Source organism: Micromys minutus (genome assembly GCF_963924665.1).
Source record: "Micromys minutus genome assembly, chromosome: 19".
Lineage (NCBI taxonomy): Eukaryota > Metazoa > Chordata > Mammalia > Rodentia > Muridae > Micromys > Micromys minutus.
The window spans coordinates 27,402,028-27,418,604 of record NC_137954.1 but is presented as its reverse complement, the minus strand read 5'-3'; the positions used below and the strand labels follow the sequence as shown (position 1 = coordinate 27,418,604).

The window sequence follows — 16,577 nt, the reverse complement described above, 5'->3', positions numbered from 1 at the left end:
GCCCTTAAAACGCCCGGAGAACAGCCACCCAGTTTCAACCAGGGCGGGTCCCCAGGTAGCTAGCTGAGCTGGTGTCTGCGATGGGCGCTCAGTTGGCTTCCCCGTGTCCTGAGCTTTGGAGGAGCGTCTGCGACCCGTTGTTGTGTCTGCGTCCCTGGGAAGTCGATGGTTGGCACCCAGAACAACGCGGGGTTGTGGGACAAGTTTCTGTGGGTAGAGCCTCTCCTCTTGGGTCCCCTGGGAAAGTGTCCCCATCAGTACGGGGGAGACGTCGGAGCTCAGAGCCACAGTAGCTGCTCCAAGCAGCCTGCGACCCTCCGTCTGTCCCTTCTGTGCGGCAGGTGTTGGCATTCTTACACCCTTCCCTTCTACACCTAGGTGTCCCGGAATGGCTAGACTTGGTTCAGGGACTCTCCCTGGAAAGTGCCCAGTAGCTAGGGTTGTCGCGAGGTGATTTCACCCTTCGTAGTCCGGTAGTGGGCTCGGTCGATGGGAACATCCAGACCAGGGGTCACTACCCGACGACAGAAAGATCGGGGACAAGTGACTGCGCTCTGCTGCTGGGGAGACCTTGGAGACGACTGGGCCCCCATGGCTAGGTGACTAAGAAGGAAAGGAATAATCAAGCTAAGAAAGTACCCCAGCCCAAAGCATTTTCCACGGAGGAGCGCCATAAAGACACAAAACTAGGCAATGAGGGTGTCTGCGTGTCGCAGAGAGCGCCCGATCTGAGCTGGGGTAGTCAGTACAGCGAGCCGACGACCTCAGCAAGGGGCAAGAGCAAAGGTTCAGGTCAACTTCAGACTTATTTCATCTCAACAGGAGTCTTTTTCTCCCTCGCACAGCTCCGGACTTGGGACCCGGCGAGGACTGCCAACATTTTCTGGCCTTCCCCACCGTCCTTTCAGAATCTCTCAAAGTTCCCTCTGCGGTCCAAGGGATCGATCCCCGAGGATCGAGACAAGGTCCGGGGACTCCCGTGGGGGAACAGACCCATCACCGCAGCGGAGCCAGCCTCTGGAGACCTTGAGTCCTGCGGAGGCTGGAGGGGGCGGGACCTCGGGGGTGGGCTCTGAGCAGTGGGGGTGGGGACGTGGCGCCGGTTCTACACTGCCATTGGTCGCAAGCTCCGGACTGGCGGGTGTACGTCACGGGCCGGGCCCACCCTCTTGGCAATGTCTTCAGACTGCTGCACTCCTAACTTAAGCATTTATTCCACTGGGATAGAAGCGGCAGGAGCAGCGTTGGCACCGGCGAACCATGGCTGGGATTTTCTATTTCATCCTCTTTTCGTTTCTCTTTGGAATTTGCGACGCTGTCACCGGTTCTAGGGTATACCCCGCAAATGAAGGTAAGAGCCGGGCAGCCCTTACGCGGTCCGGGACCCGGAGGAGGGTGATTCACTGATGAATGGTCTTCTGGAGCTCAGAACCAGTTAGGATGGGGGGCGGGAGGTGGAGAGCGTGCCGTGAGCCTCGCGTTCCCACTCCGGGGAAGGGTGCCGGACAGAGGGGATCCTCTAAGTAGGGACGGAGGAGGATCAAGCAGTCTGAACTGAGAGGGGTGACCGATGCAAGCTGCCACTCTGCCCAAGTTTGTAGTGAAAGGCCAAAGTTTATCAGCATCCGCCTGCAGGGCCGGCTCCAGGCGCCCCGAGGGGATACACCAGGATTTGAAAACAAAACAAAACAAAACAAAACAAAAAAAAAATTCAAAACGTGCGAGCAAAGTCCCCTCCATCAGCAGCACAGGCGAGAAGGGAAACGCAAAGGTGGAGCGCAGTGAAGGTTCGGCGCCCGGCCTCTTGTCCAAGCCTCGCGAGCCCGGGTTTCTGCAAAGTTTTCCCAGCGCTGCGTTTCCCGGGACCCGGCTGCCTGGTCTCCGCAGCGCAGCGGTGGTGGCGCCGCTTGCGGGCGCCGGTGACCTGATTTCTAACACCGGGCCTCAGACACCTTTTTTTTTCTCCATTGGGCCGCGCAACCTAAAGGTTGCAACCGCAGGCCTACCTCTCCCCTACCCCAGATCCTTTGATCACCCAACAAACCCAAGGGAGCATTCAGCGAGCTAAACACACCCCACTTTAAGCTTCTCTCTCCGGAAAGGTGTACTGAACTAGTCTAGAAGGGCTGGTATGACCGACGGTACCCACTCGGATGCTGTTTTCTGTTTGCCCTTTGAGACATGCTGGAAGGATTGGTTTTCTGTCTGAGAGGAGGGGAGAGGTGGTGACCATCTAGTTTCTGATGGGCCTAGAGGGAAGAGCGCATTCTCTGCTTGTCTCTTTCTCTGTATGTGTCCCTGTCTCTGTCTCTCTCCCCCCTTCCTCTCGTGTGTGTGTGTGTGTGTGTGTGTGTGTGTGTGTGTGTGTGTGTGTGTGTGGTGTGTTTGAGGGCAAATGTGTGCCTGGCACGGATGTCTGCTTTAACCTGGACGATTTGTGCCGGTTAAGCGAGTGCGCAATGTGTGAACGTGGGTCCGGCCTCTGTTTGTGTTCCAACCTGCGCGCATTAGCTGTACGTCTGTCTTATCGATTCTTCCCACTCCCTGCTTCCATCCATCCATCCATCCATCCATCCATCCATCCATCCATCCATCCATCCATCCATCCTCCGCCTCCCCAGGCATCAGTCCATCTAGCTATTCCTGTGCAATCCACTATCATTTTTTCTGTTCCGAAGGAGGGAGCCAAAAACCAACTTAGGCTTGGCTAGGCAAGAGGATGCCCGGAGCTCTCCCGGCAGAGGTTTGGACACTGTCATTCACCTGCCCACGGGCACTGCCGAGGCGGAGGAGTGGGGGGAAGTGGGGGTAGAAGAGTGGTCTCTCCCCCACTCCATCTCCTCATTCCAGGGTTTGCGGCTTCCATTTAGCACCTCGGCAGCAGTTGCCGCTCAATCCCTGGGGCTTTTCCTCTGAGCGGAACCGCGTACACCGCGTTCTCAGGGCTACTTACTTTACACACTTGTTAAGTGTCCCCAGAGACCTCTCGCCCCAGACATAGAGACGGTTAGAGTTAGGGTTCTTTTTTACCCTAAATCCTTCCACCACCACCCCTTTTTTTTTCCTTTGGGAAGCAAGACTGGGCGCCCTAGACAAAAAGGCGCTCGATGAAACCGTAGGCTAATGTTGAAGGGGGGCTGCACCTCCTTGCCCCTCCTTCCCTTAAAAATTAATTCATTTTGTTGCTTTTTATTCCCGTCACGTTTTCTTTTCTCCCTTTTACCCTCCTTTTCTACTCCCTCCCTTTTTTTGTAAATTGGGTCTTATTGTTCCCTTTGTGTCCCTAATCCACCTTACATAAATCCAAGTGGATGTAGCGGGCTTTTCTCTAGGGACCGGGAAGCGAAGGGAGCACAACTCCAGGCGGGAACGACCCGGGAAAGGCTCTACATTTTAGAATAATTAATAGACCCCAGGAATAGAGGATCTTTCGGAGAGCTAGGGCAAAAAAAGGGGGGGGGTTTAACTTCCTGGATTCGAGGGGTAAAATGAGGGGAGGTGGGCAGAATTCCAGGCCCTGGGGTGAGACTGAGAGTTGGGGTACTCCGGCCGCCAAGACAGGGGCCTCCCATTCCCACCCCTCCTCCAGCCTGAAAAGCCAGCCTCCCAGATCAAATTAATAACGCGAAGAGTTTCTCTTAGATAGGCCTTTCGACCCCAGGCCTGAAGATCGTGGTGGGAAAGGCAATGTGGATGGGTTTCGAATTCATTGCCTCTTTCAATGTCGTAGGCACCCAGAGCCCTGCTGCGGCCTGAGAAGGGTGCCGCAGCTCTAGAGGAGTCTTCTCCCTTCCCCCTAGTTTGGAGGCCCAATGCTAGGTGTAGCGCAAGCATACTAAATCCATTAGGCAGCACTCCATAGCTAAAATTCAAACCAGCCATTTCCTGGGGGTGGAGGGCTCATCTCGGTTGTCCTCCAAAGGACCTAGGAAAAGGAGAAGACTTAGTGTATTTGCATTTATTTTAACCTTCCCGGTCTGGCAGGCCTCCTTGCTGGAACTTAGATATTTAAAACGCAGAGGGGGCATACAGGGACCTGTATTTATTTGGTGGGGGGGCCTTAGGGGGAGGAGGGAAGAGCATTTTCCATGACCCTTCGGGTCCTCAGATAGCATTCACTCGTGGGTCTGTCACCACCACCGGTGAGTTATGTGGTCATCTGAGGCTTGCAAAAACAAATACATCTAGTAGATAGCAGACATAGATGAATGCAGACTTTGCTCTCTGGTGTTGCTGTCCTACCTTGATAGATTTATTTTGTTTGAATTGTGCTTGGGATGCCCTATTCATCCTTTTTTTTTTTTTTTTTTTTTTTTGAAAAAAAAAAAAAGAATCAATCGGGTTCTCGGATGGAATTTTAAATGCTCAGTAAGTTAAATAAATAAGAACCTGAAGATTTCAAGAGGGGAGAGGTTCATGTGAGAAGTGATTATTTACATAAGTGGGACCAGTTTCGGTTTTGATCAGATTGGCTCTTCGCACCCTCAACACATATGGAAATGCTCAGGCAAATGGTTTTTGTATTATTGGCTTTTTGCAATTGGAAATTAATCTATTTTCCTTTGTGTTTTTTTCATATTTTTTTGCAGTTACTTTATTGGATTCCAGATCTGTTCAGGGAGAGCTTGGGTGGATAGCAAGCCCTTTGGAAGGAGGGGTAAGTTCTGAGGCCTTCTCCGAGGCAAGAGTTTAAAAAAAAAAAAAGAGTGATTAGCCACTTTCTGAGAATCTAATGGCTTGATTCTCGGTGATTGTGGTGAGGGGGTCAGATTTCCGCCGTGGCCTATGAAGTGAATTACGCTTTGTTGGAGAAATCCAATACTCCCTTTGGATAGTTCTGCCATGGAAGAGCTAGAAACCAAAAGGGCAGAAAGGGGCTTCAAAATTAGGAGATCGGTGGAAGTACAGACTTAGATGCCTATTTAAAACTAAAATACCGACAAGAAATACGATCTGGAGACCAAGTTAGAATGTATGCCTATTACTCTGGTGGTCATGGAGTCCTGGCGGGGTTAATTTTAGAGCAACTGTTCTGATTCCAGCTGAAGAAGAATAAAGAAAGATAGCAGAAAGAAAACATCTCCAATTATAAACACCAAAGCAGCAGGGAGCCCTGCCACCTTACCTTGTGGTCATAATCTTAAATCAGCTGCTGGTTAAGAAAGTTTCTGCCAGGGGCCTGGAGTTCTCCAGGCTTTGGGTATTCCATTTGAAAGTTTAAGCATTCGGGAGTTTGGATCTCTGCAAACTAGGGGTGCTTGATTAGAAAGCACAAGGTGTGCATCCTTTTTCCTGTCTCAGGGAGGAAGAGTGTAGAACTCTCTGTGACCATCTCCAGCAGCAGACTCCCTTGCTTAGTCAGCCTCCTCATCCCCCCCCTCCCCCCTCCCCCCAGCAGCAGGGCACAAATGAATCAGTTACAGAAAGAAGTCAGGACAGCTTGTATCTCTGACTATATGGGTCCCGGATTGAAATAACACATCCTTTAAAAAACTTAAGCAAGCCATCTGACCCTGACATGCGTGATAGTTTATGACTGAGTCAATTGATCAAAAACAATGAGGAGCAAAGATTAGGAGTCTTGCAAGGCAAACATTGTAATGCCAGCACCCAGCGTGGCGCTCCACACCCTTGAATAAAGGATCGACAAACAAAAGCATCAAAAAGAATCATAGACACTATTATACAATATGTGTTTCAAAACTAAGAACGGGCAATTAAATAGTCATTAAAAAAAATCTGAGGAATCAAAGCAGGCCCTACAATCCATCTGAAATAGAGATTGCCCACTTTCCTGTGTCTCTGTCTGAACTTGACTGCCTGCTGTTGGTTTGGTCTTTGATGAAAAATCCCATTCTGTCTCCCAAACCATTTTTTTTAAGCCCAGGAAAGAGAGAGTGATTGGCAGGCCTCTGGTAGTGTAGACAGGCTGTATTCAGTGCTGATTGCAGGCAATTGCCCTCGTCCTTTGAATGTGTAGAAAGGTACAGCTTTATCTTGTTGTGTGTCAGACTCGGTGTTAATCCTAGACTCTGGACCGGTCACTGGTCCAGAGGATGCTTTCCCAGGCTCCACCGGGAGTTTCCCTCCCTGGGTTAGAGTGATGACAACTATCAGCCAACACAACTGAGGATGGAGAATCTGTGCTTATTAAAGAGTTGTAAAAGCCTCCCTCTTTCTCTTTCTCCCTGCCCCAAGCATGGAGAGAGAACACAGCTAATTCTTAACCTAGCTTGTGTCACTCCGTGTGCTCAGGGCCTATGTAAAACTAAGTAGTGTTGAATATTGAATGTGTAGTCCATGGCCCGTCTGCTCACTAGAAAACATTCCTTGGGGTTTAGTATGCAGAGATCTTTTCTCCTCTTTCTGCAGAATTGCTGTAAGAGTACTTTGTCACATTATCTAGACGCAAAACTTTTAGTTGTTTTGAAGTCTATTTAAAAAAAAAAAGTTACCAAAACTGTTATGCATCGATTACTGTGTACAACCCAGAATTTTCTGTGGGCTTGAGTGCTCTAGTTTTTCCTCCATCATTATGAGGTGTGTGCCATGTCAGCTATTCAGGTCAGACATGAAATTTTATGAGCATACATCAGAATTGGCCATTCTGCAGGAACAAGAGAGAGTGGGTGGTGAGAAAGAAAGGCTCAGTGTCACACGTTATCTTTCATATGCAGAATCTACTCACAGGCTTATGTATACATACATACATACATACATACATACATACATACACATACACATATGCACACATGTGTGTGGGAGTGAGAAATAAAAGTAGATTGGGCAGGAAAGAGATCAGCAAAGAGAGGACCAGCAGGGGTTGAAGGCTCCATGACACATATGTGCACAAATGTGATGCTAAAACCTTTATTTTATACACCAACCAAAAAAGTAATATAACAGTCATTCAAAAGCATAGCTGCACATTGAGAAAATTGTGAACACTAAAAGTTCAGTTAATCTACGTTTTTCTCATCGAAATCCTTCTGTAGGTCTAGAATGAGAGTAAATTCTGAGGATCCACTAACTAGAAGCGGATATTCTTGGAAAAGTCCAAGTTGAGGGTAGAGACATGGGGTCTTCTTGATTGTTCAAGCCTCTCTCCTTGTGGACAGAATATTTTTCTTTTGTTGGGAACCGGAGAACTGTCTAGTGATGGCATTCACTTGTAACATTCTCTTAGAAAGTCTTAAAAGAAACCAGTTTGCCAACGCCTCCAAGTAACACCTGAGCTGCTTCAGAGATGGCGTCCTGTCTCAGAGCAATCAGGAAGAGCAGGGTAATGGTGGCTGGCTCCTGCTGGCAGCTCAGACCAGGCACTGCTTTCTGACAGCGCCCATTTAAATGGGCGTGCTGAGTTCTGGGGAGATTGTGAAATAAGAGATTAAGGAGCGATTCCTGGCTATCATGGGCCACAGAACAATGTTAACACACTGCCATTCAGGATAGATGCTCACCGGACCTGAGTTACCCTATAGGGGCTCTAGAGAGAAGTCTCTGTATCTCATTTACAAGAATAAATGCACTTTCCCAGTTTACCCTTGTTCTGAGATGAGAGGTATGCTAAGTAGGTATTTTTGATGAGAAATCTATTTTTAGATTTACATGAATTTTTCCCTCAAACAAGTGAACTACTGATAATTTATTACCTACTAGATTAATAATAATAATCACCACAGGACACTTACCACCCTCAGCTCCAACTTTCACAATGGGAGCAGAAGAATCAAATACAGAGTTTTATGCATTACGGCCCTTCATAAACAGCCTTTCTGTTTATTAAAAGTTTCCCTTGCAAGCGTGGAGACCTGTTGAAAGATGCATTAGGATGCTTGTTATAGGGAATGTGCTATTATGGAATACCTATTTTTCAAAACTATCTTTTTCTGCTCTAATTATATTTCTGTTCAGTACTTAAGCTGATTTATGCCCGATCTATATCAATCTGCATTATTTTAAATGTTAATGAAGAATTGGAAGCTGTCTAGCAGTCTAGGAGAAGCTAGGGTTTAGATGTAACCCAAACTGCCTCTCTTCCTTTACTATAGGAGGGGCGAGACTGCTCAAATGAGTCCCTGATCATGGCCATCACCTACCATTAGAGTCTGCCTGTCAGGAAGTAGAATGCAACAAAAAACAGCCCAGACTCCTTTTAATTATCTTGCCTGGGCTTTCAGTCATAAAACCCACTTAATATTCTACTTTAACTGGCTGTGACTAATTGGAAGCGAAGTTTGTGTGTGTGTGTGTGTGTGTGTGTGTGTATTTTAAAAATAAGAAAATGTGCACACCTATCAATTCAGAGTGGGCCCTGAAAAGTTTTCTATTCCTGTGATGGTATATTTGAGAAACCCAGCCAGGAAATGTACTGTCTTCCAAGGTTTGCAGAAACCAGGTGGTTTTTTTTTTTGTTTGTTTTGTTTTGTTTTGTTTTTTTTCCTTTAAAGACTAGGAACAATTAAAAGAAAGAAAGAAAGAAAGAACGGAAGGAAGGAAGGAAGGAAGAAAGGAAGGAAGGAAGGAAGGAAGAAAGGAGGGATAAAACAAGAGTGATTTTAAAAAAAGAAGTATTAAGGAGCAAAGTTCTGACAGGAACACTGCTAATTAACTGATAACTGTCTTGCTTTGGCAAGTTCAACTCTTCCTGCCCTTAATTTGCAGGTTTCTGTTTAGCGGTTGTAACAAATACACGTCCAGGTTTTTTTCATTTATGCGTAAATGTTGCCACTTGTAGACGCAGCTCTTGTCACAGGTGAATTGGGGGTTGCTGGACCACCGCAAGAACTTCTGAGAACACACACAGGCAGTAAATCCACCGTTGGCCTTTCTGTTTTAGGCAGAAAAGTGAAGCAATGTGTGTGGGAAGGAGGAGGGGAATCTCAGTGTGGTGGCGGGGGGTGGGGTGGGGTGGGGAGCGCGTCTCAAGAAGGTAGCAAAGTAGCCCAGAAGATACTCTCTCCCGTGTGTGTGTGTGGGGGGGGGGGTGATTGGCACACGGTCAGTTTTTACTCTTAGAAGGATAACCGTCCTCTGTCCTCAGAGTGTGATTGATGAATCTCTGTCTGATGAACCTTTCTCATTGATAACGTTTTCTCTGCATCTTTGCAGTGGGAGGAAGTGAGCATTATGGATGAGAAAAATACCCCGATCCGGACCTACCAAGTGTGCAACGTGATGGAAGCCAGCCAGAACAACTGGCTGCGGACTGACTGGATCACCCGAGAAGGGGCGCAGCGGGTGTACATTGAGATTAAGTTCACTCTGAGGGACTGCAACAGTCTTCCGGGGGTCATGGGGACTTGCAAGGAGACATTCAACCTTTACTACTATGAATCGGACAACGACAAGGAGCGCTTCATCAGAGAGAGCCAGTTCGGCAAGATTGACACCATCGCCGCCGATGAGAGCTTCACCCAGGTGGACATTGGTGACAGAATCATGAAGCTCAACACCGAGATCCGGGATGTAGGGCCACTGAGCAAGAAGGGGTTTTACCTGGCTTTTCAGGATGTGGGTGCTTGCATCGCCCTGGTGTCTGTCCGTGTGTTCTACAAGAAGTGTCCGCTCACCGTTCGAAATCTAGCTCAGTTTCCCGATACCATCACTGGGGCCGACACCTCTTCCCTGGTGGAAGTTCGAGGCTCCTGTGTCAACAACTCAGAAGAGAAGGATGTGCCAAAAATGTACTGTGGGGCAGATGGTGAATGGCTGGTACCCATTGGCAACTGCCTGTGCAATGCTGGGCACGAGGAGCAGAATGGTGAATGCCAAGGTAAGAACAGCCATACTGTACTTTTTCATTAGGGCTTGGTGCACATAATTAAATCAGAGATGAGACTGAATGGAGTAAAGCCAGTAATTAGCAGCCCCTGTGGGTTGTGCTGGGACAGAGGGATCTAATGAGGAAGTGCTGTAGCTCCAGGTGGCAAGGCTAAGACATTTCTAATACTGAGAAAACAAACGAAGCTGCTGTAATCAGCAGAGGGCCAAGCATATTTGCTAACAGGCACTTAGATCCCAGCCGGCTTGATGCCCCTTCTGAAATGCAAATAAACAAGCTGAAGAAATGAGCTTGATCCTTGCTTTAAAGAAGGCAGAAACCTTTTTTTGAGACACAGTCTCAGAATGTGTGTGAGCCCATGGTGAAAGAGTTCAATGTGATTCGCAGGTTGATTTACAAGGTACCATCCCACCGATTACAATTAATCTGTATTGAGAGATTACTTTAACTTTTTCCTGTTTCGTGGACCAGTGGAGAAGTGGCCCAACAGAGTAAAGTTGGTGATGCTTCAAGTGCATGTGTGTTCCAACTAACACCCCTTAAAGGGTTTCAAAGTAAAATTAATCTTGACAAAAGACCTCTTCATTTCTTTTTAGGAGATCATAATTCAGTTAGGGGGAGTCTCCTGATTTGACCTGTGGTCAGAGGCCACAATAGAAAGCTGGGACCCATTTTGGTTATTAGGTTTTCAAAAATGTGTTTTTACTGTGTTGATTACAGTTCATTCTGTTCCTAAAGTGACTTTCACCTGCCTCACACAAATGAGTGTCATCAGCATTTTGTTTCGGATTTCCTCTGTTAGAGCAGAGACTAGCTTCTCTGGCAGCTTTGCATTGGAGTTAAAGATGAGAGGAACTCATTTTATAGGTCTTGCTTTGTATCGTGTATGGATTAAGATGTCCAAACAAGCCAGTCATCCAGTCTTCTGCCTCACTGGCATCGTGCACGGTCTGCTGGTCCCGATTCTTTCTGTAATGATCAATTGCTAAGTAGTGTCTTCAGGTTCCAGCTACGGGACAGATCAGATGCATCTTTTCTATCAGTCTCGGCTTGGGGGTTCACCTGATTTGGTGATTAAAGAGCCTGAAGTAAATGACTACCAAACAATTTGTCTGGCATCCCAAGCATCCTAATGATGGGGTGGGATCAAGTGTAAGACATTCCACTTGCTGAACCTTGAGTCTGTGGGCACCGCCACCAGAAAAAGTGCATTGATGGCCATTGTGGTGTTATCTGGTTACGCGATTGTGCTTTGAGAGGTTTTCTGCTTCCTCCGGAGGCCTTCACTGATTTGCTATAGTTATTTCTAGGAGTAGCTGTCTGTGAATATTCTTTTTATTTCTATATCAATAGAAGATAAAGGTTGATTGTCTTATTTCCCAAGCTAAAGTGTTGCATCTGAAAACATGCAAGTCGCAGTGGAAAGTTTGCTATAAAGATGAGAGTCACTGTGCTGTGTGGTTCGGTTTTGACTTGGAGAGTTGTTGATAAACTTGGGCAGAGTAGAAAGCCTGAAGTACTTCCTGCCATCTACATGAGAAAAGAAGGGTGTACCTTGTCACTGGTGGCAAAAACCTTGACAGCCATAGCAGACGGCCAAATGCCCCAGACAGTGACCCTATGGCTTTCTAGAAAAGATGCTTCTCTTTTTGATTTTTGTAAACTGTGACTTTGCATCTTCCCTGTATGTGATTGTTTCTCCATTTCCTGCTAACGGGCTCTCTCTGCCAGCATTAGCTCATCTCAGTCTACCTAAAGCTATTGATTTTCAGTTTTATAGATCCTAGTAACTCATACATTGCTCTTCCTGCACCTCCTTGACATCTTTACAAGCCAAATTTGGGGGAAGAGGGGAGAAAAAAAGAGGGGATGAAACCAATGGAACATATTTTTTTTTTTGTTTTGTGGTTTGCTTTATGGAACTGGTGTGTGTGTGTGTGTGTGTGTGTGTGTGTGTGTGTGTGTGTTCATCCTGTGATACAAGAAAGGGATAGAGCAAGGAGCTGCACTCTACAGACCTTGTCTATTTCTGAGGAAGCTGTCTGCAAAGTTGGTTTTAAAACTAATGAGATGAAAGGGATAGATGGTGTGTGTGTGTGTGTGTGTGTGTGTGAGAGAGAGAGAGAGAGAGAGAGAGAGAGAGAGAGAGAGAGAGAGAGAGAGAGAGAGAGAGAGAGAGAGAGAATGGTGGCAAAGGCCAGAAGAGGACGTACTGACTTACTGTCTCTGCCTCATTCTCTTAAGACAAGGGTCTTGAAGAACCCAGAACTAGGTTGGCAGCCAGCAAGTGCCAGGGAGCCCCTTGTCTCCAAAAGAGCTGCAGAGCTGCAGAGCTGCAGAGCTGGGGTCACATTTCTGTGTGTGCTATACGTAGGTTTCCTTGGTGGATGCTGAGGATTTCTCCCTAGCCCCTGTTGGCTCATTAGGGAACAGGGACTCTAGAGTTTGTCATTGGTGTCTTGAGACAGATCGTGCAAGGATGGCTTCAGATTGACTAAGAACAGCATTGAACTCCAGATCCTCCCGCCTTCCTTTCCCAAGTGTTAGGCTTCTGTGTGCACAGCACCGCCCCCAGCAGCTGAGTCACGTTTTGAGAACTTGGTGTTTTCATCCAAGCCGGGGAGGGGGCTGTGAGAGTTAAATTCGAATTTGCTTTTTTTTTTTTTTTCCTCACTACGTACAGATAACTCTCAAGGAGATGCTTCCAGCACAAAAGTCAGTCATTTCTTTTTCTGTGTCTACCAAGCAAAAGTCTCCGGCAAATTTAGAAAAGAAGGAAAAATTTGAACAGGGGATTTCTGAAATTCTAAACTTGAGTGAGATCTTTAGAAGGTGCAACAGTGTAAGACTCCTAGGAGGAGGAAAACAGTTGACCTTGGTTGACAACCTTACTGGACGCAGAGCATCACCAGTCAGGTCAAACAGCTGTAGGGACTAGGAAATGTCTCTCAGTTTGATAGTTTGGTGAAATGACCTTGAGCATATTTCCTAAGCCTTGGTTTGTTCAGCTATAAAACAGAGTGATAGAGTCATTATACTAAAACTCACAAATTTGGCCAAAGGACTCCAGGTAACAGTGGTTACCTTGCAGATCAGAAACACTCAGTCCATGGACATATTAATATCTCGGTCACTTGCTCTTCCCAAGGTCAAAGCTTTTGACTTGGGAGTTGGGGTTAGAATAATTAATCTGGTTCCCAGCCACTATCTTGCAGTCAAGGCTAAAGATGGAAGCCAGTCTTAAATCCTTCATCAAAGGCCCTTTTCACATTTCAGATCTAAAATCATCTGAAGGGTATTCTTTCTTCCCTTCCCCCATCACACCTTTTTTTTGCTCTATCTCTATAGCAAAGAACTTTGCTCTGAATGAAAGACCAGTGGTTTGGGGGTGGGACAAGAAAGGGAATGTAAAGAGAGCTTAAGGAGAAGCATAAAGGAGACCAGGCCAGCTCCTCACAGTCCTGGCAGCAAGGTCCCCCTCATTGTCTTCTCAATGGGTCCACTGCCGCAGAACAAATAGAAGGACAGGTGAAAGGTCACCTACTTCCTCATCCATCTTCCTCCGGGTCTGAGAGGTCAGAGCGAAGATTGATTAAGATTTTAAACGTTTGACAAAGGCTCCTTGGGTGAAAATGGCCAGGGCGGGTGGGGCCCTGGGGTGTGCTGTTGTCTCCAGTCTAACCCTGGTCATCCTCTGGAGTCCTCAAGGGACCTTGGTGACAGTGCTACACTTCCTCTTGTGGTTCTTAGAGCCAACAGTACATGCTGATGTAAGAGGGATGCAGTCTGCCTGGAAGGTGTCAAAGAGCCCTGGGAGACGCTAAAGCTGCCTGAAGCAGCTGCGACTCCATTGTGCTGTGGACCAGCGTGATCTAAAACGATTTGGTCTGGTTTCACCAGGACAATGAGGAGTGTCAGCCACTTGTCTGTCCTCAAGGAGAGAGACTAAACTATATGACCCAGTCAGCCCAGGCTGAGGGACTCAATGCAGACGGATAATTCCACTCTCCTGGTGGGTTTCCCAGGATCTGCAAAGAAAAAAATCAAGATGTAATGGGGTCTCTCTCTGTGTCTGGGGAGCAAAGCAGGTTCACACGTGCCTGGGATGTAGGGCAAAGTTCCTGTTGGCTCCAAAAACTGAGCAGACCAAAAGACTTCTATACTACTTTTTTAAAGTCTTAATTTAAAAGTGTAAAAGATGAACAAGAGAAAGACCCACATTTACTCTCCGGGAAGCATTAATAACAATGTTTTTCAGAATGTACACGCAGAAAAGAATATCAGTGAAAAAGAAGAGATTCTGGCAGGGAATTAAAGCAGCGATAGAATTAAGTTAGGCAGAAATGCACTGGTCTGGGGGGCCAGCTCAGCAGTAGAGCATTTCCCCAGAGCGGGAGAGATTGTAGGGTCCAACCCTAGCAATGATAACAGACTAATATATTAGCAGAGCAGTATGCAAATTAATATGAATGTTAACTATGAACTACAGAGTGGATATATTTTACATCTCACGTGTGTTGTCTTGAACTATGTCATTCTATACTGTTCTATAGCATTCATCAAGAACGAGTGGTGTAGAAATGCCATGGCAGCTATGAAATTGAAATATTGTAAATGTATCCTCTGAGAAGGAGAAAACCATATCAAGAAAGGCAGAGGGCTGTGTTCGTCTGATACGTGACAGGACTGTCACAGACGGAGGCGGTGGACCGAAGGGTTTCAAATATAGTTCAGAGAGCCACCCCTCCATACCCTTTCATTTTTGAAATTCCTTTTTTCTACCTTTGAATCGTGTCTTTAAGAATCAATTGCTTGACTCACGAGGCTGCTTTTATCTGCAGCTTTGAAGCATGTCTGTGATCACTCACAGATCTAATTCTTTATCTCAGAGGAGCAAGGTTTAATTATTGTCCTTTTTCTTCCGTAGTCTCTCTCTCTCTCTTTTTAAATGTTTTTCCCCTGCATTGTGTGACTAGGTTTCTTTTGTGACTGGGGGGGGGGGGGCAGGGGGATCATGCACTGGTGTCTATTTTGGGTTCGGCAAAGCGTCACCTGGGGATTATCCCAGTCAGGGATTTTTTTGAAATACGTTATTTGAGATTTGATGGCTTATTTTATTCTAACCGAGCTTCCTTGAACCTTTCAAAAGTGAATTAAGATGTCATTATTTTTATTAATACTTGAGCTGCTAGCAAAAAGGCTGATTAAATGCTGTCGTGGTTGCCACTGTGCAGAGCAAAGGTGGCCCTGGCACCGCTGGCTTTCCCATCCTTGAACTTCGCCACACTTAGCTTTTTATTTCCTCTTTTGCTTTTAGTTGATGAATTTAATATTAGCAAAGAATTGCACGCTTGTCAAAAAAATTCTCAGTGTAGGCTTGTGCAAAGAGGAGGAGGAGTTGTTCACTCTCATACATAGGCAGGGGCACTCAGGTTTCAAACTCACTCCAGAGCCACTATCTTCACAATTGGACAGGTACCTCTATTCATAAATAATAATAATAATAACAACAACAACAACAGCCATCCTTTTAACTGTCATCTTGTTTATTACAAAATGCGGCCATTGTAAACATCCATTTATATTACTACAGCTCTCCTCTATTCCTGGAAAAATTAAATAAGATACTCATACTAGTTTTTCAGATATTACTTTATGAGACAGAGCCTCACTGTGTGGCTAGCCCTGGCTAACTTGGGACTCTCTATGTAGACCAGGCTAGTCACAAATGCATGAAGATCTATGTGTCTCTCTCTCTGCCTCCCGAATACTGGCTATAAAGGCGTGTGTCACCATGCCAGGCCAGTATCTTCAAGCTAACAGCTAACACTTTAACTTGTAAGTTATTCTTGCATTTTTTACTTGCACAGTTGATGAACTGTGCCTTGTTAGTTTTCTGGTTTCATCTTGAACAGGTAAATTTAGTCAAACTCCTTGAGAGGATATAAGTGGATGAGCAGGAGGGTTAGTGATGTCTATCCAAGTCACTGCCATGGTGACAATCAGTGGAGCAGAAGACATCTCATTAAATGTTCATTGAGTGAATTAATAAGTAAATAAACGAGTAAGGGATTCTGGCCTGTATCGTATTAAACATTTATCTGGGAGAATTATATTTCATGGAGTCCTTTGCTTGCGGGCTAATGCATCAATAAATTCCTAGTTTATGTGTTTGTACTTCAGTTACATCCTTGCTTCTTTTTCAAGTGAGCCATTGTTTTTTTCATTTGCTTGCATGTGAAAATCTCTTCCATGTCATCCCGTGCCTTAGTCCCTACTACACAACTACCACCGACCACCATCATTTTTCCAGATTCCCGAGTTCAACCATGATTAGGTTGATTTGGTGCTCAACACCTAGGGCCTCCACAACTCTACAAACCTAGGGGCTCATCACAGTCAAATGCTAGAACATGAAGATGGGTGTGGTGGTGCTCCTCAGGCTTTGGAAACGTGAATTGCTTGTGCTAGGTCATCGAGGGTGAGCTGGGCCTTCTGCAGCACCTCCTGGAAGGCCGTGTCAGTGTGCACATCTCCAGCATCAATGCCTTCCTCCGCCATGGCAGTGGGTAATGGATGAGGCTGAGGCACAGTGGTGTGGGAAACAAGCTAGGCCTTACCTTTCTATCCTTAATATCTCTGCCAGTACACGGCATGCGGCTCATGAAGTTAAGCACAAACCTAGCATAAGAAAGTGATTCAAAGCTGTCTAGAGAGTTTGAGGGTTGTGTGGAATTTCTCCTTTTGCCTTACCTGGATATGTAATTAGGGACACTAACTCAACTTCCCTGAC

General features: G+C 46.3%; 1 protein-coding gene across 1 annotated transcript in view; it reads left to right on the top strand.

Moving 5' to 3' along the window:
* Nucleotides 1–1,218: 1,218 nt before the first annotated feature.
* Nucleotides 1,219–16,577, top strand: part of EPHA4 (EPH receptor A4) — a gene marked incomplete at its 3' end in the record, with an annotated part of 130,214 nt that continues 114,855 nt past the window's right edge. Inside the window, exons 1-3 of the mRNA XM_080933181.1 lie at nt 1,219–1,351; nt 4,590–4,657; nt 9,112–9,775. Of these exons, the coding sequence (XP_080789307.1) occupies nt 1,261–1,351; nt 4,590–4,657; nt 9,112–9,775 (823 nt within the window). The 5' untranslated portion in view covers nt 1,219–1,260. The remainder of the gene's footprint in view (nt 1,352–4,589; nt 4,658–9,111; nt 9,776–16,577) is intronic.